We start from the raw sequence: 24,777 nt of genomic DNA on the forward strand, positions 1-24,777 counted from the left end.
GTTAAGAAATTCTGGAAAGTTAACAGGGGGTGATTTGAGGAAAGTGGGGGTGGATCGTGGTTAGATGGAGGAGTGAACTGAGTCGGGCAGGGTTCAACATTGGTCTCTGGCCGAATCTGATTGGTAGGGTTGACAACAAAAAAGTGTTTCCACTGTAGGGACTAGGGGAAGAAGAGAAGGTCTTTAACAAGACCTGCATGACTGAATTTGGGAGTGGAGGCAAAAGACGAGGCCTATGGAAAGGACTGTTACTTCTGAGGAGCTAAGGCTTTTGGAGGAAAGGCTCATGACTGTGCTTCGGGTCTGTTCCAGTTCATGAGTCTGTGAGATAGTGGGATAGAGATTCAGAGGGTGGGGTAAATGTAGTAGGTCTGTGAGTCAGGGTTTGTCAGCTTTGAGGGGACATGGGGGAGGTTTGGATCATCTTGTAGAGGTGGTGGACAGTAGTAGTCGAAGGCAGATATAAGAAGTGAGCAGGTTGGAGAGTTTTTTGAGGTGGCATTGTGGATGTCGCTCTAGTTTCTGGAGGGCAAGAGTTTCAATGTGTGTTGTGGGATCCAGGAGATGTGTTACAGGTTGCACAGCAGGAGAATTATACGGATGGAGAGCGGGTACAGCAAGGAGGTTTGGGTCTGATTGATATGGTTTTGTAGGACAATCTTTGTGAGGGCTAAGGATTGGCGGAATCTGAATACATGGAGTTCATTGTGAAAGGAAGAGTGGCAGCCGGAGACGGGTAACTTGATGGTAAGGCCGTTTGGAGGGATTCCATGAGCTAGATGAATATCAAGCACACTTAAGAAACAAAATGGTGAAAGTATGATTAATATCCTCCCCCCATGAACCATGGACCTTGCCGTTGGTGGGGAGGCTTGCGTGCCTCAGCGATACAGATGGCCGTACCGTAGGTGCAACCACAATGGAGGGGTATCTGTTGAGAGGCCAGACAAACATGTGGTTCCTGAAGAGGGGCAGCAGCCTTTTCAGTAGTTGCAGGGGCAACAGTCTGGATGATTGACTGATCTGGCCTTGTAACATTAACCAAAACGGCCTTGCTGTGCTGGTACTGCGAACGGCTGAAAGCAAGGGGAAACTACAGCCGTAATTTTTCCCGAGGACATGCAGCTTTATTGTATGATTAAATGATGATGGCGTCCTCTTGGGTAAAATATTCCGGAGGTAAAATAGTCCCCCATTCGGATCTTCGGGCGGGGACTACTCAAGAGGGCGTCGTTATCAGGAGAAAGAAAACTGGCATTCTACGGATCGGAGCGTGGAATGTCAGATCCCTTAATCGGGCAGGTAGGTTAGAAAATTTAAAAAGGGAAATGGATAGGTTACAGTTAGATATAGTGGGAATTAGTGAAGTTCGGTGGCAGGAGGAACAAGACTTTTGGTCAGGTGATTACAGGGTTATAAATACAAAATCAAATAGGGGTAATGCAGGAGTAGGTTTAATAATGAATAAAAAAATAGGAGTGCGGGTTAGCTACTACAAACAGCATAATGAACGCATTATTGTGGCCAAGATAGACACAAAGCCCATGCCTACTACAGTAGTACAAGTTTATATGCCAACTAGCTCTGCAGATGATGAAGTGTATGACAAGATAAAAGAAATTATTCAGGTAGTGAAGGGAGACGAAAATTTAATAGTCATGGGTGACTGGAATTCGTCATTAGGAAAAGGGAGAGAAGGAAACATAGTAGGTGAATATGGATTGGGGGGAAGAAATGAAAGAGGAAGCCGCCTTGTAGAATTTTGCACAGAGCATAACTTAATCATAGCTAACACTTGGTTCAAGAATCATGAAAGAAGGTTGTACACCTGGAAGAATCCTGGAGATGCTAAAAGGTATCAGATAGATTACATAACGGTAAGGCAGAGATTTAGGAACCAGGTTTTAAATTGTAAGACATTTCCAGGGGTAGATGTGGATTCTGACCACAATATATTGGTTATGAACTGCAGATTGAAACTGAAGAAACTGCAAAAAGGCGGGAATTTAAGGAGATGGGACCTGGATAAACTGACTAAACCAGAGGTTGTACAGAGTTTCAGGGAAAGCATAAGGGAACAATTGACAGGAATGGGGGAAAGAAATACAGTAGAAGAAGAGGGATGAAGTAGTGAAGGCAGCAGAGGATCAAGTAGGTAAAAAGACGAGGGCTAATAGAAATCCTTGGGTAACAGAAGAAATATTGAATTTAATTGATGAAAGGAGAAAATATAAAAATGCAGTAAATGAAGCAGGCAAAAAGGAATACAAACGTCTCAAGAATGAGATCGACAGGAAGTGCAAAATGGCTAAGCAGGGATGGCTAGAGGACAAATGTAAGGATGTAGAGGCTTGTCTCACTAGGGGTAAGATAGATACTGCCTACAGGAAAATTAAAGAGACCTTTGGAGAGAAGAGAACCACTTGTATGAATATCAAGGGCTCAGATGGCAACCCAGTTCTAAGCAAAGAAGGGAAGGCAGAAAGGTGGAAGGAGTATATAGGGGGTTTATACAAGGGCGATGTACTTGAGGACAATATTATGGAAATGGAAGAGGATGTAGATGAAGATGAAATGGGAGATAAGATACTGCGTGAAGAGTTTGACAGAGCACTGAAAGACCTGAGTCGAAACAAGGCCCCGGGAGTAGACAACATTCCATTAGAACTACTGATGGCCTTGGGAGAGCCAGTCATGACAAAACTCTACCATCTGGTGAGCAAGATGTATGAGACAGGCAAAATACCCACAGACTTCAAGAAGAATATAATAATTCCAATCCCAAAGAAAGCAGGTGTTGACAGATGTGAAAATTACCGAACTATCAGTTTAATAAGCCACAGCTGCAACATACTAACGCGAATTCTTTACAGACGAATGGAAAAACTGGTAGAAGCGGACCTCGGGGAAGATCAGTTTGGATTCCGTAGAAATGTTGGAACACGTGAGGCAATACTAACCTTACGACTTATCTTAGAAGAAAGATTAAGAAAAGGCAAACCTACGTTTCTAGCATTTGTAGACTTAGAGAAAGCTTTTGACAACGTTAACTGGAATACTCTCTTTCAAATTCTGAAGGTGGCTGGGGTAAAATACAGGGAGCAAAAGGCTATTTACAATTTGTACAGAAACCAGATGGCTGTTATAAGAGTTGAGGGGCATGAAAGGGAAGCAGTGGTTGGGAAGGGAGTGAGACAGGGATGTAGCCTCTCTCCAATGTTATTCAATCTGTATATTGAGCAAGCAGTAAAGGAAACAAAAGAAAAATTCGGAGTAGGTATTAAAGTTCATGGAGAAGAAGTAAAAACTTTGAGGTTCGCCGATGACATTGTAATTCTGTCAGAGACAGCAAAGGACTTGGAAGAGCAGTTGAATGGAATGGACAGTGTCTTGGAAGGAGGATATAAGATGAACATCAACAAAAGCAAAACGAGGATAATGGAACGTAGTCGAATTAAGTCGGGTGATGCTGAGGGAATTAGATTAGGAAATGAGACACTTAAAGTAGTAAAGGAGTTTTGCTATTTAGGGAGTAAAATAACTGATGATGGTCGAAGTAGAGAGGATATAAAATGTAGACTGGCAGTGGCAAGGAAATCGTTTCTGAAGAAGAGAAATTTGTTAACATCGAGTATAGATTTAAGCGTTAGGAAGTTGTTTCTGAAAGTATTTGTATGGAGTGTAGCCATGTATGGAAGTGAAACATGGACGATAACTAGTTTGGACAGGAAGAGAATAGAAGCTTTCGAAATGTGGTGCTACAGAAGAATGCTGAAGATAAGGTGGGTAGATCACGTAACTAATGAGGAGGTATTGAATAGGATTGGGGAGAAGAGAAGTTTGTGGCACAACTTGACTAGAAGAAGGGATCGGTTGGTAGGACATGTTTTGAGGCATCAAGGGATCACAAATTTAGCATTGGAGGGCAGCGTGGAGGGTAAAAATCATAGAGTGAGACCAAGAGATGAATACACTAAGCAGATTCAGAAGGATGTAGGTTGCAGTAGGTACTGGGAGATGAAGAAGCTTGCACAGGATAGAGTAGCATGGAGAGCTGCATCAAACCAGTCTCAGGACTGAAGACCACAACAACAACAACAACAACATGATTAATATGTGTAAAATGTGTTGGTTAAAAGTGATTTCTATGCATTTTTGCAGACTACCAAGAAAAGACAGAAGCTGAGTATCTCCAAATCCAACTCTGAGAACTTCAACTGGACCACACAGCCATATCCAAAAGGAATAGCAAGCAAATTACAATTGTTGAAATGATCATAAATGGGGAATTTGATTCAGGTCATTATGTCTCTAAGGTTAAAATATGACCTCCCCCATCTAAAATAAAAAATAAAATGAAGGAAGTATTAAAATACAGCTTCAGTAGAGTCAATATTACAACAGAAAATGTAGAAAAATTTAGAGAAGAAATCAAGACAGCTAAAGAATGTGATTGGCATGAACTCAAAGCACAACTTACTAAAGCTGCAGTGAAAACATTAGAATTTGTTCAGAATAAAAGAAAACATTGTGGAATGAGGAGTGTGAAGAATCATTAGAAGAGCGAGCTCAAAAACTGAAGATGAAGACATTTAAAAAAAGAACACACAGAACAACTTGGATAGCAAGGAAAAGAAACATTAAAAATAATTGAGAAAATCAAAAGAACCTTTGAAAATCTTTACTTATAGAAATACAAGAAAAATTCACCAAAAATAATACTAGACATTTTTACCAATTTTCTAAACACATAAATTAATTGTGTGAAACACGTAAGTAGTTTTTTCGAAGATGAAAACTGCAAAACAGGATTAAATAGTTTTGACAGGACCTTAAACTACAGTAACAACAGTTAACATGTTCCTGTCACTGGCCATATGAACTATGGCAATATGTCTATTTTCCTAACTTTCAGTGCTCTAAAAATCTTTGAGTGGAGCTTTGCAGAGTGTTACTTCACAATGCCACACATTATTTCCAAACAGTGGCAGCTTGACATCATTCATTCGCCCTTGCAGTACTTCGGAGAGTCACTAGATGGATACACCTGCTTCCAAGAAGTGCAATACAACTTGAAACATGAATTACTGGTGTTATCGGTTCACGCACTTTTGTTGTTGTAGTGTGGGTCCATAGCTGCCTTAATCACAAAAGTTTGTCACAGAATGGAGGACAGCTTGGCTGAACAATAAATTATGAGGTTGCTCAAAGAATCTGGATCAGATAGTGATGATGGTCTTGAAATCCTGTATTTCCACAAAAATAACATCTATACCTATACCCAATACTCCGCAAGCCACCTTGCAGTGTGTGGCGGAGGGTACTTTGTGTACCATCATCACATTAACTCATTTGTAAAGTAATCTGAAGTTTGAACTGGTTATATACATGGTGGGTTGATTCTCTAAAGAATGGGGGTTTACTGGTATCAAACAATCAGAAACGACAAAAAGAAATCTTTTGAAGAGTAAAATGCTACATTTAGATGACTCTCAAGGGGGAACAAGTAAAAAATCGGGATCTACATGGGCAGAAGAAAGGAAAAGATAACATGGAGAAAGACCAAGGAATGAAAAAATAGCAAACAACAACAAAGAAAGAAGAGGAACTGAAGTTGTCACCGGATCCTAATTGGTCAATACAAAGATGATGATGATCTGGTTTAAAATAATCTGCATTAAACCAAGACATTTGCTGGCTTAGAAGAGAACTGCAATGGAAACCTGTGATTGATATCAGCCAGGATCACATTGATTTGCAAGCATCAAACAATTAATTGATGCACATAGATTTGCATGCAGAAACTCGGGATTTCCGACTTCGATACATGATCAGGTCACTCAAATTACGAAAAACTGGAAGCATATCCTGAATAAATATATTACAATTTAGGTAATTTGGGGATCAAAATATATCATGTAATACATATGGATGTAAGACCCCAAAAAATATGGAATATCTGAAGAGGCATGATGAGGTTGCTGAACTAATCCAACAGAAATTGGAACCACTTGGCCAGATGCGAGTAGGGATTACTCACTGAGTGTTCCTTATTAACTTAATTATGTACAAAGATAGTTCTGGACATGAGAATTTTGATGGTTTTGCCTGTTATCAATGCTGATACTAGTAAGATATCAGTCTAGGGATTGCAAGACTTTCACGAATGATTTAATTTCATGTTCAAAGTCAGATAACAAATGACAAATGACAAAAGGAAAATTTTTTCATGTGACTGTCAATTTTCTGATTATTATTATTTTTTTTTTTTTCGCTTTTATTTTACTGTCTAACCTTTCCTCTTGCCAAAGTTCATGATTCTATGTCAAGGCCAAGTACCCTAATATATGGAATATATGACATCTTGATTGCCCTGACTTGGAAGCTTCATTTATTTACTTATTTGTTTATTTATTTATTTTTTTACATTGTCAGGGGACTGTAGACCTTAATATGTGACAAATTTCAAGTTTATGCATTTATCTGTTAGTGGAGAGAAAAAAAAAGATAGGCTTGATATAACAGTTATCAATTAAGCTGAGGAAGTCACCTTCCTCACAGTCCTGTAGTAACAAAGTACTTCATCACTGTGATAGTATTCGAGTTCAGTATTTTCCCCCAACAGACTGCAAAGAATCTACAGGACCTACTTAACATCTGCCAATGGTTCATCAGATTCTTTGGGTATATACTTAATTTAGTGAAAATTTGTTATTTTAACCATTGTCATTATACCAATAACATGACGGAATGAGTGAAGTAATAACAATAATAATGTTGTTGTTGCTGTTTTACTGCTTACCTGTGTGGGCATCCTTTGCAAATTTTCTGATCAGAATATGAGCCACCAAGAATTTTTCCCATGATTTGTTCCTGATTAAGCGCCTTTAATGCTTCATCAATACTCTCAACCAAGCTCATGAAAAATTCTACAGCATCTTGTTGTTCACGTAAATTAACAGGTTCACCTTGCAACCTGAAATAAGATTTTTTAAAACAGAAGTCAGAAAACAAAGCAAATTTGCAACAAAAATTACAGTAGTAACATGGACGTGATGCTCATTAACTCTCTTATAGTCTGAGATTTAGTAACTGTTATTCTGGTCTCCTTATCCTTCACTCCTGTACTACATTTATTGAAAGTTATCATACATTACAGTATAACCTCGCTTTTATGTTCCGGGAATTAACGTTTTCCAGCCGTTTACGACATTTGTTATCGTTCCCGTCAAATTTCCTATGCCCACAACGTTAATTTGCACCTGATTTTGCATCAACATATTTATAATTTTCCCGTGATTTACGCATTACAAAAAAAATGTTGGTGGAAAAAATATGATGCTGGCATAATGTTGGCCGTCCAGTAGGGTTTACAAATATTAAGTGGTTAAGTTTCTTGACACCAGGAGACACTATTCAGCAGATATGAAGCGTAAATGAGTAAAAATTGTAACAATCTGTGCCATATCTCCCACCGCTGCCTAGCTCTACATGGTGTGGTGGCTGATGGGAGTAACTAGGTTCGTTCGCATGAAGATACCATGACCAATCACAACCATTTCCAAACTGTCTCTACTGCGCAAGTGCAGTTTCGTGATTGTTGTGATCATCATGACACTTTTGTCGAACCATATTTAGCACGTTTCAGTTTATGGTCACATGGATTGTTAGTTGACACCGTCATTCACTTCGTGTTGCTCAAATGTTTTTAGTGTAAACACAGCGCCGGTTATGTATTTTAGTCATGCTGAGCAAAACGTGTTTTGAGAATTTATTCTCGTTGTCAAGTGCAGTATTTACGGATGTACTTTTTGTGATGTTACACAAACCAACAATGTCAGTGATAGTTTGTGCGCGCGCGTGCGTGTGTGTGTGTGTGTGTGTGTGTGTGTGTGTGTGTGTGTGTGTGTGGTTTTCTACATAACTGATGAGGCACAGTACCTGATAACCTCGAAAAGACTATTACAGTGCAAGAGAGACAGAATAACACATTCAACACCATACAAAATACTTATTTACATATTTGCACTTGACAACGAGAAAAAATTCTCAAAATGTGTCTTGCTAAGCATGAAAACTAGTGCAATATTTCATTATTTAAATAATGAATGGCAGCTGCAGGCTTTCCAAAACCATCGATTATGATGTTTGAAATTAAGTAAAACGTTTCCACTTTCCAGATAGTTCTAAATTAAAGTTACATCAGCAGTTTTTATTATATAATAAACCTTTATTATATAATAAAAAAGGCCCTGACAAGTCTTTTGATGCTTGTTATGTACACACATCGTACATGAAGTGCAAGGGGGTATCCTATAGGTAACTTTTACAGCTTAAAACATTATTTCCCTCATTTCAGATTTTCCCGCGTTTTACACCATTTTTTTGAAGTCCCTTGAAAAGTGAAAAAGCATGGTTTCACTGTATATAATTATTACAACTCACCATATAGCGGAGATGCTGAGTCGCAGATAGGCACAACAAAAGACCATCAAATAAAGCTGTCATCAGTCTGGCCTTGGCAGGCAGCAAGATACTTTGTGTGTGTGTGTGTGTGTGTGTGTGTGTGTGTGTGTGTGTGTTTTGTCCATTGTCTATTCTGATGAAGGCTTGTTTGGATGACAGGTTTGTTTGACAGTCTTTTTGTTGTGCCTATCTGCGACTCGGCATCTCCGCTGTCTAGTGAGTAGCAACTATCATTTTCACAATATTGTCATTACTCCATCCTAGGTTTTCCATTGTTTGAAACAATTGTTACTGATATATAATACTAATACTAACATAATAATATATAGTTATTATGAAGTATAGTAACAGCCTTGATAAGTTTGATCCCTCCACTGGGGCTGGGGCAGTGACGCGAGGGTCCCAGTGCCATACGGTCAATGTTGGTACTGCGGTTTCAGCACTGTAGGTGCAGTCCTCCCAAGACGGCCAATTAGGTCAGGCGAGTCTTTACCTATAATGTTCCTGGGAGGCAGCTTGCTTTGTTACTGGCCTCAGCATTTCTTCTTCTTCTTCTGTTAGTGTTGCAGTAGAGTGCCATTCCTCTCTTCTGTCTGCCTTCCTTTTCATTTCCACGTATGTGTTGCATCCAATGTCATGATCTGTTGCTTGTATGATATCCTTGGTCACCCCCACTGATTCCTTCCCTCAATAGCTCCTTCGGCTATTGTACCAATGATGATTTTGTGTCGTAGGATGTGCCCTATAAGTTTGTCTCTTCTTGTTTGGATGTGCCTCCACAGAGATCTGGTTTCTTTTACTCTTCTAAGTACCTCTTTGTCTCTCCAGCTGATCTTCATCCTTCTATAGCACCACATCTCCAAGGCCTCAAGCCGTCTTCTCTCTTCTCTTCCCATTGTCCAAGTTCCACATCCGTATGGGGCCACACTCCTCAGCATGTGGCAGACTGATTGTGGAGATCCTATGTACCCTCTTCCAATAAACCACTTTAGTGTCAATTATGTCTCCTTCATATTACCCCTAAGTTCACAGCCTATTCTATTGCTCAAACTCCTAGCTTGGCCAATCTATACATCATGTGCTAGAAACTTTTTTATATGAAAATTCTTTTCCAAGATTACCATGGAAAAAAATTAGAACCTGAATATGGACACAGAAAATTAACAAAAGTATGTTAAATCTAATATAAATGATGCTTCCTAACATTTCATTACTTACAGTATCATAGGTAGAAACCAATATGCTACAAAAATTAAATTTAGGGCTTACTTGAAATGTTTCCACAGGCCGCGTGGCACATAATATTGCAGTTTACTATAAGCTAAGTGTCCAAAGATTGCTTGGACCTGTTTCAGAATGCCAATATTGTACTCCTTACGAGATTCTTCAATGCCACATTTTTCATCATTACAATCATTTTCAGCTGGCTCTAAGGTCCCCTGATGTGAAAGAAAAAATGCAAGATAACTAGTCTGTAACCATATGGTAAAGACCAATGAAAACAGAATTACTAAATAATCAGGTAAGCTGCTTTTCTACCTCGCCTTCCAGCCTCTCTTCTCCACTGAAGTCTTCATTCAGGTCAATGGCTGCACCTTCTGATGCCAAAATCCCTACACGGATACTCTGCACCATATAAAGCTGTTGTAATACAGAGTTCATGTAGCAGGTAGCACCAGCATTTTTTAGACCCACAAACCCCTTTGGTGGCCTTGGTCCAACGGGAGGAAGGTAATCCCATTCCACTAACGGTTCATCACGCTCTGGAAATAAACATGTTATAAAGTAGGTTTCATAATTTTGGAATACAATCATTCCAGTTTTTAACATGCAGACCCACTGGAAAAATATACCTGTCCCATAACAAAAATACAAATAAATAAGCAGCAGCAACAGCAACAACAACACAGATTGATGAAGATGAAGTTGATTACAGTAAACTGTAATGAATACATTACAAAATAAACAAACATGACAGAAGCAAAGGAAACATCATGTATTTTCATATCATCATATTTTCCAAATTTTTTTTTTCATTACATGGATGGCTCCATAGTTATTTGTTTTAACAGTGCTAAAGCCACTCATGCACTTCAGATAACCCTTACCTTTTTTCCCCTTCCAATGCCTTGGGTCCCTTTAGATGCCAGACATGCAGCAACATACAGCCCAAATGCAAAACTGCAGGGAATATACTGCCCAGACTTCACTGATACGTGATGTCTTCACCAACTAGTCTAGAAGACTATTTCCTATATCATGCCATTCTGTTAGCCACATACTTCCTGCACCACTGATAGTAAGCCACTATGATGAATTCCCGTAACACACAGCCCCATCCAGGGCTTTTTAATAGCACTATAATATTCTCTGCCTTGTCTTTGAACACTTACCATCATACAATGAAGTGAAAATCATTACCTGTCATTTACTTTTTTAAATTCCTTGTCCATCTTCATTACCACTATATTCCTAACCACAGTAATCAGTTTTGAAGGTACAAGGGGGGCTTCAAAACGTAAGTTTATTGTGGTAGGCCAAGTAACTTATTTACTGCTGCAGTGCACTTCAAGCTGACATAGCTACATGACACTATTTTTCAAGAAGGTAACCAACTCTCTGTAAACAACTGTCTGAACATTCTACCAACTGTTCAATTCTTTGAAGATAGAAATCTTCTCCTTGGTCATGAGGACATTTGAGAACTGCCATGTGAACAGGGCTCATCCCCTGAAAATCTGCCACTGCCATGGGTCCATTCCTTGATTTTCTGGACATTGCTGTGTGGTTGATGTCGATGGCCTTCCTTTCTGATCAGCATCACCAATGTCGTCGTGTGACCTTGGCCAAATTGTTGTCACCATTTCATTTCACTAAGACTGGACACAACATTGCATTTAGTCCATTCACCACCAGAATTTCACACAGAACCTGTTCGCAATTTGGACGTTTTGCTCAAAAGAATCATGTTCTCCTGCGTACATGAAATTTGGAGTACGTTTCCAGTTGCTGCACCATTTCAACTTTTAACAGCACCACAGGAGAATCATGCCTGTAGGGAATGCAGAAGATGTACTCTCCTCCCACTCGCAATGCACCGATCTTGTCGCGCAATGATCTTATAGTGGGACAACATGCATAATTGGCTTTTTGAAGTCCACTCGTATAGCATAAGGCCTACACCTATTGATTACTTTCTACACCAATCCTATGACTGATATATACTGGAGCCTGTGAGAACAACGGTATTACCTACAAATTCTGTTGAAGTTTCTGTGCAAAATAATACATGGGCATGACAGTCAACCAATTATTCACTTGAATGACTGGTTATCATTTTAGATTGTCAAAGGTAATGGGTAATGTTAACTATTCAACTGCAAAGTGTGGTGTTCATAACATCAATGTCAAATTTAACAAATGCTTCCATTATGCTACCGGGAAGTGGCAGGTGAAGGTGAGCGCACAGCAGATGTTCCACATTGTGGATATTTACTTTGCTCAACCCAGACTAAATAAAATTGTTTCCAAGTATAATACATCCCTGGAATATTCGCCTGAAAGACTTTATAACAATTCATATGGTTAAGAAACTATATGCATTAACATTAAAAAAGGTCATCCTCATGTAACTGGGGGAGGGGGCGAGTGAGAAAGATGGGGGAGAGGGAGGGGGAGGGGGGTGTTCTACGGTTATATGCATACCATGCAGGTAAAGTAAGAGATGACAATGTTACAGTAATTTTCATAAAATACCAATACCATCCTCATCATACCGATAACCAGTAGTATAACATAAAATTATAAGAACATAAGTAAACGTAATGGAAACTGACTTTTGAGGTGTTGCAAGAATGCACAAAAAACACACTACATTCCACAAAAGCAGAAGCTCTCTGGAGAATAACGGGAAAGATTAAAAGTTTGCAAATGGCTTACAATGGGGGAGGGGGGCTGATTGGAGTAGGAGAAATAATAAGAAGAACAGAAGGGTAACAAGCTATGTCCACTTGACATCATCAGCATGGGCACTGACTTGGTTGATCCATTGATCCAGATGGAGAAGACAATCAGTTACTAATATTTAGACTCAATTTTGTAAGAAACCATGAACATTATGTAAGAAAGGTATCCCAATTTCATATAATAATAATAATAATAATAATAAGAATAGGCCTCCGGTATGTACTGCCAGTCGTAAAAGGCGACGAAAAGAACAAACCACTAATAGGGCTAAGCCCCCTTTTAGTGTGATTAGTTGGTTCAGGACAGAACTAAAGAAGCCTCGGACAAGCGCCGTCATGGTCGGGGACGACGCTTGAACCCTATGCCCGCCCACAATGGTAACGACACTGCTAGCCAACTGGAAAATGATTTAAATCCAAATAGAGGTGTTTTGCAGGATATGCTTCCTGCAGCCACCCTAGAAGGAAAACAAAGACAGAGGATGAGATGGTCAGATGAAGTTAATCGACACCTCATGTTCTGTTATTACCAAGCAACAAACCTAGGAACCAACACAACTGGATACAGATCACAAGTATGTGCAATCAGAAGAAGAAGAAAATACAATAATGGACTCAAACATCCCAGAGCAAACAAACAAAGAACAACACGCACCAATTAAACAATCAGAGGAAAACGAAATCTTAAGACAGCCACCAGAACAAGCAGAAATAGAACACGAAGTGACACAGATGTTAGATATAGAAGAAAAATTTCAGCTAACATATATAGAATACAAAGACACAAATACAGACATTAGACCATTCTTGCATAGACCACCAAATAACCCACAAGTCGAAACAACAATAAAAACTATCAACACAATCATACACAACAAAATAAATGAAAACACAACTATGGAAGAGTTATAACTACTGGTTTATATAGGAGCACTCACGACACTAAATATACACACTAGGCAGAGATCAGAACCAACCAACCAACACACAGAAGAAACCCACAAAACCAGCATGGCAACACAGGCTACAGATCAAAATAGAAAAACTGAGAAAAGACATCGGACAGCTAACACAATTTATAAGAAATGAAATCTCGGAAAAAAAACGAAAAAGGTTAGGTAAAATCTCACAACAAGAAGCGACAGAGCAATTAGACGAAAAGAAGCAGAAATTACAAGCATTAGCCAAACGACTCAGAAGATACAAAAAAAGTGAAAATAAAAGGAAACAAAACCAAACATTCAACACAAACCAAAAGAAATTTTACCAGACAATAGATAACACACACATTAAAATGAACAATCCACCAAACATAACAGACATGGAACACTTCTGGAGCAACATATGGTCAAACCCGGTACAACATAACAGGCATGCACGATGGATACAAGCAGAAACAGACACATACAAGATGATACCACAAATGCCTGAAGTGATAATTTTGCAACATGAAGTCACCCAAGCAATTAATTCTACTCACAATTGGAAAGCCCCTGGAAATGATAAAATAGCAAATTTCTGGTTAAAGAAGTTCACCTCAACGCATTCACATCTAACTAAATTATTTAACAGTTACATTGCAGACCCATACACATTCCTTGATACACTTACACATGGAATAACTTATCTGAAACCTAAAGATCAAGCAGACACAGTGAACCCAGCTAAATATCGCCCCATAACATGCCTACCAACAATATACAAAATATTAACTTCAGTCATTAAACAGAAATTAATGACACATACAATACAGAACAAAATTATAAATGAAGAACAAAAAGGCTGTTGCAAAGGGGCACGAGGATGTAAAGAGCAACTGATAATAGATGCAGAGGTGACATATCAAGCTAAAACTAAACAAAGGTCGCTACACTACGCATACATTGATTACCAAAAAGCTTTTGATAGTGTACCCCACTCATGGTTACTACAAATATTGGAAATATACAAAGTAGATCCTAAATTGATACAGTTCCTAAACATAGTAATGAAAAATTGGAAAACCACATTTAATATCCAAACAAATTCAAATAATATCACATCACAGCCAATACAGATTAAGCGTGGAATATACCAAGGAGACTCATTAAGTCCTTTCTGGTTCTGCCTTGCTCTGAACCCACTATCCAACATGCTAAATAATACAAATTATGGATACAATATTACTGGAACATACCCACACAAAATCACACATTTGCTGTACATGGATGATCTAAAACTACTGGCAGCAACAAATCAACAACTCAACCAATTACTAAAGATAACAGAAGGATTCAGCAATGATATAAGTATGGCTTTTGGAACAGACAAATGTAAGAAAAATAGCATAGTCAAGGGAAAACACACTAAACAAGAAGATTACATATTGGATAACCACAGCGACTGCATAGAAGCGATGGAAAAAACGGATGCCTATAAATATCTAGGATACAGACAAAGAATAGGAATAGATAATACAAATATTAAAGAAGAACTAAAAGAAAAATATAGACAAAGACTAACAAAAATACTGAAAACAGAATTGACAGCAAGAAACAAGACAAAAGCTATAAATACTTATGCCATACCAATATTGACCTACTCATTTGGAGTAGTGAAATGGAGTAACACAGACCTAGAAGCACTCAATACACTTACACGATCACAATGCCACAAATATAGAATACATCACATACATTCAGCAACAGAAAGATTCACATTAAGCAGAAAGGAAGGAGGAAGGGGATTTATTGACATAAAAAACCTACATTATGGACAGGTAGACAATTTAAGAAAATTCTTTCTAGAACGAGCAGAAACTAGCAAAATACACAAGGCAATCACTCATATAAATACATCGGCTACACCACTGCAATTTCATAACCACTTCTACAGCCCTTTAGATCACATAACATCAACAGATACGAAGAAAGTAAATTGGAAAAAGAAAACACTTCATGGCAAGCACCTGTATCATCTAACACAGCCACACATCGATCAAGACGCATCCAACACATGGCTAAGAAAAGGCAATATATACAGTGAGACAGAAGGATTCACGATTGCAATACAGGATCAAACAATAAACACCAGGTATTACAGCAAGCATATTATTAAAGATCCCAATACCACAACGGATAAATGCAGACTTTGTAAACAACAAATAGAAACAGTAGATCACATCACAAGCGGATGTACAATACTAGCAAATACAGAATACCCCAGAAGACATGACAATGTCGCAAAAATAATACATTAACAGCTTGCCTTACAACATAAACTTATAAAACAACACGTTCCCACATACAAGTACGCACCACAAAGTGTACTGGAGAATGATGAATTCAAATTATACTGGAACAGAACCATTATAACAGATAAAACAACACCACATAACAAACCTGACATCATACTCACCAATAAAAAGAAGAAATTAACACAACTAATCGAAATATCCATACCCAATACAACAAACATACAAAAGAAAACAGGAGAAAAAATTGAAAAATACATCCAACTGGCTGAGGAAGTCAAGGACATGTGGCATCAGGATAAAGTTAACATTATACCAATTATACTATCAACTACAGGAGTCATACCACACAATATCCACCAGTACCTCAATGCAATACAGCTACATCCAAGCTTATATATACAACTACAGAAATCTGTAATTATTGATACATGTTCAATTACCCGAAAGTTCCTAAATGCAATATAACACATACCATACAGTTAAAAGGAAGTGACGCTTGATCAAGGTCCGCGTCACTTTCCATTTTTAACCAGACTTAACGTCTGAGAAAGTAAAGAAATAATAATAATAATAATAATAATAATAATAATAATAATAATAACAACAACAACAACAACAACACAAATTAAAAATTTCGTAAGCTTTCACTGCAGCTACTCAAGTGCAAGTTCAACTGACTAAGTAGGATGAGAGGACTGAATGAATCAGACTGAAAATAAGATGACTAAGTGACAATAAGCAACACCTAGTGGGCTAAGGACTATTTTGAGGATACAATGCAACTTCAGTAAAGCATTAGACAGTCCAAACGGCTAAATTACAAGGTTAATGAGAAGATGTTGTGGCTTGAAAGGGAAATAATGTTTTCAGGTAGCAATACTTTCTTTTTTTTATACAAAGGCCTTTTTTAGGTCACCAAACTTCAGTGTTTTTCACTGTGTAGCTTCCATGTCTAAAGGGTGAATTTGGAATGTCTATGAAACATTTGCCAAGAGCTGCTATAATATTTCCATTTATTCATCATTTTCTAGCACGAATTTTCCTAGATTGTGGAATATGATAAAGTCCACATGTGCAACATCTATTGAACAGGTTGGCTGTTCCAACAATTCATATTCTAAATCCTTCGGTTTTTAACTATTTGTGAACCATCTTTGTCCTGATGAGATGTGACTTCCCCCCCTCCCCACCTACAATCCACACATATTCCTACATTTTTCCCATCTTGTTTGACCAATAAACTTTTGTTACTGTTGTGCCATTTGCAAGGCAATCAGTAACACTCATTGCAGGAAACAATGGCCACAACCTTCCTAGTAAATGAAATCTACTTCACTTTTTCTTCACTGTACTTCAGTTTACTGCTCCAACTGCCATTGCTGTTGAATCATTTGATTAAGAACCATTTAGTAGGGTTGTAGACTCAGTTGAGCCTCTGCCCACATAACAAACCTTACCCGATAATTGTAGCATCTCATTTCCAAATCTAATTCCCTTAGCATCGTCCGATTTCGTTCACCTACATTCCATTATCTTCATTTTATTTTTGTTGATATTGGTCTTATAAGCTCTTTTCAAGACACTAGATATTCCATGCCCTGATCTTCAAAGTCTTCTTCTGTCTGCCAGAATTACAATGTCATCTGCAAACGTCAAAGACATATTTCTCCTTGGCTTCCTTAAATGCTTGCTCAAAGTATAGAAAAAATCCCATACCCGTCTCCAATACTCCCTCCCTTCCGTATCTGTTGACTCTTAGAACTGCAGCCTGGTTTCTGTACAACTCCACGTATTTTATTGTTGATAACTTCATAATTTCAAAGAGTTTATTCCTATCAGCATAATCAGAAACTTTTTCTACCTCTACAAATGTTTTAAATGTAAGTTACCCTTTTCACAACTTATCTTCTAAGATGAGTTGTAGAGACAGTATTGTTTAACATGTTCCAATACTTCTGAGGAATGAAACTGATTCTCCCCAAGTTAGTTACTACTAGTCCTTTAACTCTTCTCTGCTTACGGTGACTTATTCAACTCTTACTTACACCTCTCCAGTATACTGTTCCAAAATTCATTCTCAGCAATGATCAAAAGTCTGTGAAACACACTACAACAGGTATACAAACAGATGTCTTCAATTTACGAATAATCAGAGCCACCTTCGCTTTATGTGGAAATTTTTCTTACACTCTGAAGTATCATGTTGGATGAACTGCAGATATGATGCTACTTAATGAAGATAAAACTTCTCTCTCTGCTATTTGTATGATGGGGGTCAGTAATTCATACAACTCTTAAGTTAGCAATTAAAGTTCAGCTGCGTTTAAAAACATGCTGAAGTATGACTACACACACAATTGTTTCAACACTTGGAAGACTGAATTCAAAGACACTCTTCCAAGTAGTTACATAACTATAGCTATCAGCAAAACATGACATTTCCAGATAGAGAATAAAATCAAGGTAAACTCTCAATACTTTAAACTGATTGATGATGATGAAGTCCCATACTCCGTGACAGAGCGTAGGGGAACAATGCGGGAGACCCGCATCGCCGTACTACGCAAGGTCCTAGTGGAGGTGGTTTACCATTGCCTTCCTCCGATCGTAATGGGGATGAATGATGATGATGATGATGATGATGATGACGATGAAGACGACAACAATAACATCCAGTCATCTCGAGGCAGGGATAATCGCTGACCCCGCTGGGAATCGAACCCGGGACCCTGTGCTCGGGAAGCGAGAACGCTACCGCGAGACTACGAGCAGCAGAAACCGATTATATTTATGAAAACTCCTTAAAGCAAACACAAAATGCCTCTCTCTCTCTCTCTCTCTCTCTCTCTCTCTCTCTCTCTCTCTCTCTCTCTCTCTCTCTCTCTTTGGGCAAGATCAAATACAAAATAATACTGGCTTGACTTACCCGAGTAGAACATTTCTGTGAGCATCTCCACAAGTAACTTCATGTTTGGAACACAAGCTATGCAAAGAGCCACAAGCAAATCAAAGGCTGCATTTGTTGTCAGTGGTGTTGAACATACAGGTATTGCCTGGTCTGCACACAGCTCCCCTGTCTTCTGCAGGTGAAGCATTAAATGTGATGCTGGAAAAACAAAATCTTCAACCAGTTCCTGTAAGAAAGCAAACAGAGTACATACAGCTCAGTATCTGAATGAACATAACTCTTATTTTTGCAAATAAATGGGTGAAATCAGCTCGCAAAAGAGAGGATAGAAAAAGTGGTAAAGTGATCTGCTTTAAGTATTTTCTTTAAATTGGATGTAGAAAATGCTAATTTTAGTAAAATTTACAATATTTTTAGAACAGTTCCTCAGGATAGCATGTTAAGAGCAACATTATTCTTGATGGACAACAATAACCTCCTGGTCAGCATCAGAAAAGTGATTTTTTTTTGTTTTGATTGCCAAAGACTGATTTTTTTTTTTTTTTTTTTTTTTTTTTTTTTTTTTTTTTTTTTTTTTTTTTTTTTTTTTTTTGAAACAGTTACACAGAATGCTTCATGCTATAAAGACATTGTGTAGTAAAATTAGGACAATAATTGTGAGTAATGATTAATTTTCACATATACGTATTACAGTGAAGTTTTTAGAATTATGTAGCAGCTCTTACAGAGGAAGAGTCACATTTAACTAGACGTAATGTAATTCAAAGTACACTTCAAGATGGTAATTATTTCACAAAGCACTGCACAACAAGCACAATATGAATTAAAGGAAAAAAGCAAGCCTATTGACGTTAAAAAAATCCATGCACTTATTCAGTTCACTTCTTAAGTGTAAATTTCTGTACACACAACAGCATTCCATTACTATGACCAGTAAACAAAGAAAGCTTGCTGTGTCTAAAATTTTTGACGACAAACTCTCCAGCATAGCAAAGTAATATGGTTTGAAAAATGACAAGACCATTTTTTATGCCAAAGCTAAACGCTTTTCTGCATTTTGGGAGGGGCAGTGTCTATCTCTTCATTTGATGTCCTCAGTGTCGACATACCGCGCTGCTACACTGGCTGAAAAATGGGTTGTGAATTCCAACTGACTACTGTAAATAATGTAGCAGACAGATGCTCAGTTGCGTTTCACTGTCTTTTACTTTCACTTTTCACAACCTCCCATATACACATGTAATATGGCCAGTGCACAATTGTTTAACTTTCCATAAGCATCATTAATAGTTAGCAGGTGAACATCCACAAACTGCAACAAGAGTATACTGTTGAACATCTACGAGCAGTAAAAACCTAACCACAAAGTTCACAGTTCTTGAAGAACAGAAAGGTATGTATGGAAAAAGACAATGTCATTATTTTTACACTCGGCCTATTGGTGTAACACTTATTTCACTGTTAAGTTGATACATGGTTGCCACTCTAGCCAACACAGGTTCCTCCTCTGAAACTCAGCCATGTGAGACCAAAATTTGGGCCCTTATATTTCATATCAATAATAGGTACTGAAACTGCACATTATTTAAAGTCAAATTTACAGAAATTACAATTAAAACTTAACTCACTCAATTAACGGATACACCGAAAAACTGCATCTTTTTATCAGTTTCTTCTACTACAAGGGTCAAGCTGAATTATTTGTTTAAAGGATGAAATTAACATGTATGGTTATGTAAACAATACTTTTGACAAAACTGTTAATTACTTTGGAAATAATGAAGGGCTGGTTTTGCTAACATATTTCCGACTAGTGCCAAATAGATACTTAAAGAATACTACCATTTCGTCTTCCAAATGTTTACAATTATTACAGAATTTATATGCCAACAATAGAATTTTAAGAGACTGGAATTCAATAGTAGGAAAAAGGAAGATAAGGACAAATAGTAGGTGAATATGGACTGGTGGAAAGGAATGAAAGAGGAAACCATCTGGTAGAATTTTTACAGAGAGCATAATTTAATACTAGCTAACACTTGGTTTAAGAATCATGAGAGAAGACTGAATACGTGGAAGAGACTTGGGGACACTGGAAGATTTCAGATTGTTTATATAATTATCAGACAGAGATTTAGGAACCAGATTTTAAATTGTAAGACATTTCCAGGGGCAGATGTGGACTCTGACCACAATTTATTGGTCATGAATTGCAGATTAAAACTAAAGGAACTGCAAAACAGCAGGAAATTAAGGAGATCAGACCTGGATAAACTGAAAGAACCAGAGGTTGTAGAGGGTTCCAGGGGGAGCATTAGGGAACGACTGACAAGAACTGGGGAAAGGAATATAGAAGAAGAAGGGGTAGCTTTGAGAGATGAAATAGTGAAGGCAGGAGGGGATCATGTAGGTAAAAAGATGAGGGCTAGTAGAAATCCTTGGGTACTCAAAGAGATACTGAATTCAATTAATGAAATGAGAAAATATAAAATGCGATAAATGAAGCAAGCAAAAGAGAACACAAATGTCTAAAAAATGAGACTGAAAGGAAGTGCATGATGGCTACGCAGGAATGGTTAGAGGACAAATGCAAGGATGTAGAAGCATATACCAATAGGGGTAAGATAGATACTGCCCATAGGAACATTGAAGAGACCTTTGGAGAAAAGAGAACCACTTGTATGAATATCAAGAGCTCAGATGGAAAACCAGTCCTAGGCAAAGAAGGGCAAGCAGAAAGGTGGAAGGAGTATATAGAGGGTTTATACAAGGGAGATGACCTTGAGGGCAATATTATGGAAATGGAAGAGGGCATAAAGGAAAATGAGAAGGGAGATACAATACTGCATGAAGAATTTGACAAAGCACTGAAAGACCTAAGTCGAAACAAGGCCCCGGGAGTAGACAACATTCAGTTAGAGCAACTGATAGCCTTGGGGGAGCCAATCATGACGAAACTCTTCCATTGGTGAGAAACAGGTACAAGACAAGCAAAATACACTCAGACTTCAAGAAGAATATAATCATCCCTGCTCCAAAGAAAGCAGGTGCTGACAGGTGTGAAAATTACCGAACTATTAGTTTAATAAATCACGGCTGCATAATACTAACACGGATCATTTACAGAACAATGGAAAAACTCGTAGAAGTCAGGTTAAAGACATGCAAACCTACGTTTGTAGCATTTGTAGACTTACAGAAAGCTTTCGACAACTGTTACTGTAATACTCTCTTCCAAATTCTGAAGGTAGCAGTGGTAAAATACAGGGAGAAAATGGCTATTTACAATTTGTACAGAAACCAGAGGGCAGTCATAGGAGTCGAGGGGGCATCAAAGGGAAGCAGTGGTTGAGAAGGGAGTGAGACAGGGTTGTAGCCTATCCCCAATGTTATTCAATCTGTATATTGAACAAGCAGTAAAGGAAACAAAAGTAAAATTTGGAGCAGGAATTAAAATCGATGGAGAAGAAATAAAAACTTTGAGGTTTACCAAGGACATTGCAATTTTGGCAGAGACAGCAAAGGACTTGGAAGAGCAATTGAACGGAATGGACAGTGTCTTGAAAGGAAGATATAAGATGGACATCAACAAAAGCAAAATGAGGATAAAGGAATGTAGTCAAATTAAATCAGGTGATGCTGAGGGAATTAGATTAGGAAATGAGACACTTGAAGTAGTAAAGGAGTTTTGCTATTTGCGGAGCAAAATAACTGATGATGGTTGAAGTAGAGAGGATGTAGACTGGCTATGGCAAAGAAAGTGTTTCTGAAGGAGAGACGTTTGTTAACATCAAGTATAGATTTAAATGTTAGGAATTATTTTCTGAAAGTATTTGTACGGAGTGTAGCCATGTATGGAAGTGAAACATGGACGATAAATAGTTTAGACAAGAAGAGAACAGATGCTTTCAAAATGTGGTGCTACAGAAGAATGCCGAAAATTAAGATGGGTAGATCATGTAACTAATGAGGAGGTACTGAATAGAATTGGAGAGAAGGGAAATTTGTGGTAAACCTGACCAAAAGAAGGGATCGATTGGTAGACACATTCTGAGACATCATCACGGGATCACCAATGTAATACTGGCAGGAAGCGTGTGGGGTAAAAGTTGTAGAGGTGAATACAATAAGCAGATTCAGAGGGCTGTAGGTTGCAGTAGTTACTCTGAGATGATGAGGCTTGCACAGGATTGAGTAGCATGGAGAGCTGCAACAAAAGATTCTTTGGACTGAAGACCACAACAAGAACAACATACAAATGTACATGTGATCTACAACCCAGTGGCACTTATTTATGAAGTTTAGAAGAATAACTAACGTATAGAGATCAAAACTGTATCAAAAACTTTCACAAATTTGCCATCCAGAACCCCGACAAGTTGTCCTTAATTCTACAACGCATCCTGTTAATATTTTACTTTTGATATGGACATAATTAAATAAATCGGAATGAATGCAAATGAAATTATGCTCAGTTTCGATATGGTTTGTTTGTTCACAGAACTACCAACGAAAGATACATTTAAGTCATTTGCAGACCACTTCCCTTGCAAGGATATCAAATAGTTTTACCACACTTTGATAACCACCTACTTTTTCTATTCGGGTAGGTATAATGAAATAACTGGTGGAACAGACATGGGTTCTCCACTGTCCCCAGCAGTCGGAAATTACTTTATGGACCATTTTGAAAAACCATTAAATTCAGTTTCTCTTTATCCGTATTCCTTCTTTTGTTAAGGTTATGGCACGTTTATAATATGGCCACAATGGATTGAAGCTCTTCACCTGTTCATTCATCATATAATTAGTATGCATCCCAATATTGAGTTCACTGCTGAGGAGGAAAGTTACTTTTTTACATATTTTGTGTGATGGAGAATTGGCTGGGCACTCCTTTTACCAGAGTCCAACATATACTTAGCTAAATCTCACTGTGCACAGCTTTCATCATCCAGCCCAAAATAATGCAGTTTTAAATGCGCTGATACACTCAGAGCTTACACTGTTCCTGACAAGGACCACTTGGATCCTGAGATCGGGTTTCTAAAAAACGTGTTCTAGAAGAATGGCTATAGTGAATGAGCTATTACATTAGCCATCTCTAAGGGAAAGGGGAAGGGAAAAAAAACACAGAAATATTCTATCAGATTCTGATCAGCCTACTGCACTTCATCCTTTCTTCGGACCTACAAAAATTAAAATAGGCAAAGTGGCGGACATGATATTCAATCCATATTTGTATCATTGGAGAAAATTAAAGAGAAGCTGCACCCAGTAAGAGACAGGCTCGGTCTCAGCATTCCTGGAATTTGTAGAACTACCTGTGAATGTGGTGGCAGTTACACTGGGCAATCAATACAAAAACTGTCAGAAGACTGCACAGAGCATCAACATCACATTAAATATTGTGGTTTCAATAAATCTGCTATTGCTGAACAAAGCCCCATGAATAGAAATATGGTTATTTACTATTACTTGTATTTTCATCTTAATCACAAAAGAAACTGCCGAGGTTGAAACGTGCAATCAAAACTTTAAACCATGACAATAGCTATATGCTTAGTGGTGTATGTAAACACGACTTCCAATATAATTGACTAGAATTATGTGACCAGAGTCAGTTAATCTAGAACTTTTCTGAGTGTCGTATCGCATTACAACGCAAAAAAACTATACTGGAGAAACCAACGTTTCGGCCATGGTTTCAGCGGCCTCCTTCTGGGTCCCCAGATCAAAAAGGCAGCCACAGTAACTGTGACCAAGACATCGGTCTCTCCAGTATATGCAGTACGATAGTAAGAAAACTACTACACTCTGGTATCATATGGAACACAAACGATTTAGTGATGTCTCCATGACATAATTCTGCCAGTTAAATGAAATACCACATAGCTAACATATAACTCCTGACAATGATAGAGGAAGTCATTGAAAGGTTGAGATTGCTTACAAATCTGACCTAACAAGGAACCCATGGAGCATTTAACTATAAATATATGATAGCTGTGGTGCAAATGAGGTTAACTAAAAAGAGGATTCGCCTGCATCAAATTTCTGCAACTATGCTAGGGGCTATGGGATCGAGGCTATTTTTGTCAGTGAAGTCAATTCTAGCAGCAAACAACTAGAGGAGACTACAAGTATCAAGTAACCTTTTTCCTTAAAAGAAAAAGCACGGTATTTAAGAAGTCTTTCTTAGA

General features: G+C 38.1%; 1 protein-coding gene across 1 annotated transcript in view; it reads right to left on the reverse strand.

Moving 5' to 3' along the window:
• Positions 1-24,777, reverse strand: part of LOC124594839 (probable ubiquitin carboxyl-terminal hydrolase FAF-X) — a 300,957-nt gene that overhangs the window by 104,861 nt on the left and 171,319 nt on the right. Inside the window, exons 26-29 of the mRNA XM_047133291.1 lie at positions 18,593-18,800; positions 10,006-10,229; positions 9,736-9,905; positions 6,803-6,976 (exon numbers count right to left, since the gene is read on the reverse strand). Coding sequence (XP_046989247.1) covers positions 6,803-6,976; positions 9,736-9,905; positions 10,006-10,229; positions 18,593-18,800 — 776 coding nt within the window. The remainder of the gene's footprint in view (positions 1-6,802; positions 6,977-9,735; positions 9,906-10,005; positions 10,230-18,592; positions 18,801-24,777) is intronic.

The sequence above is a fragment of the Schistocerca americana genome, chromosome 2 (genome assembly GCF_021461395.2).
Source record: "Schistocerca americana isolate TAMUIC-IGC-003095 chromosome 2, iqSchAmer2.1, whole genome shotgun sequence".
NCBI lineage: Eukaryota > Metazoa > Arthropoda > Insecta > Orthoptera > Acrididae > Schistocerca > Schistocerca americana.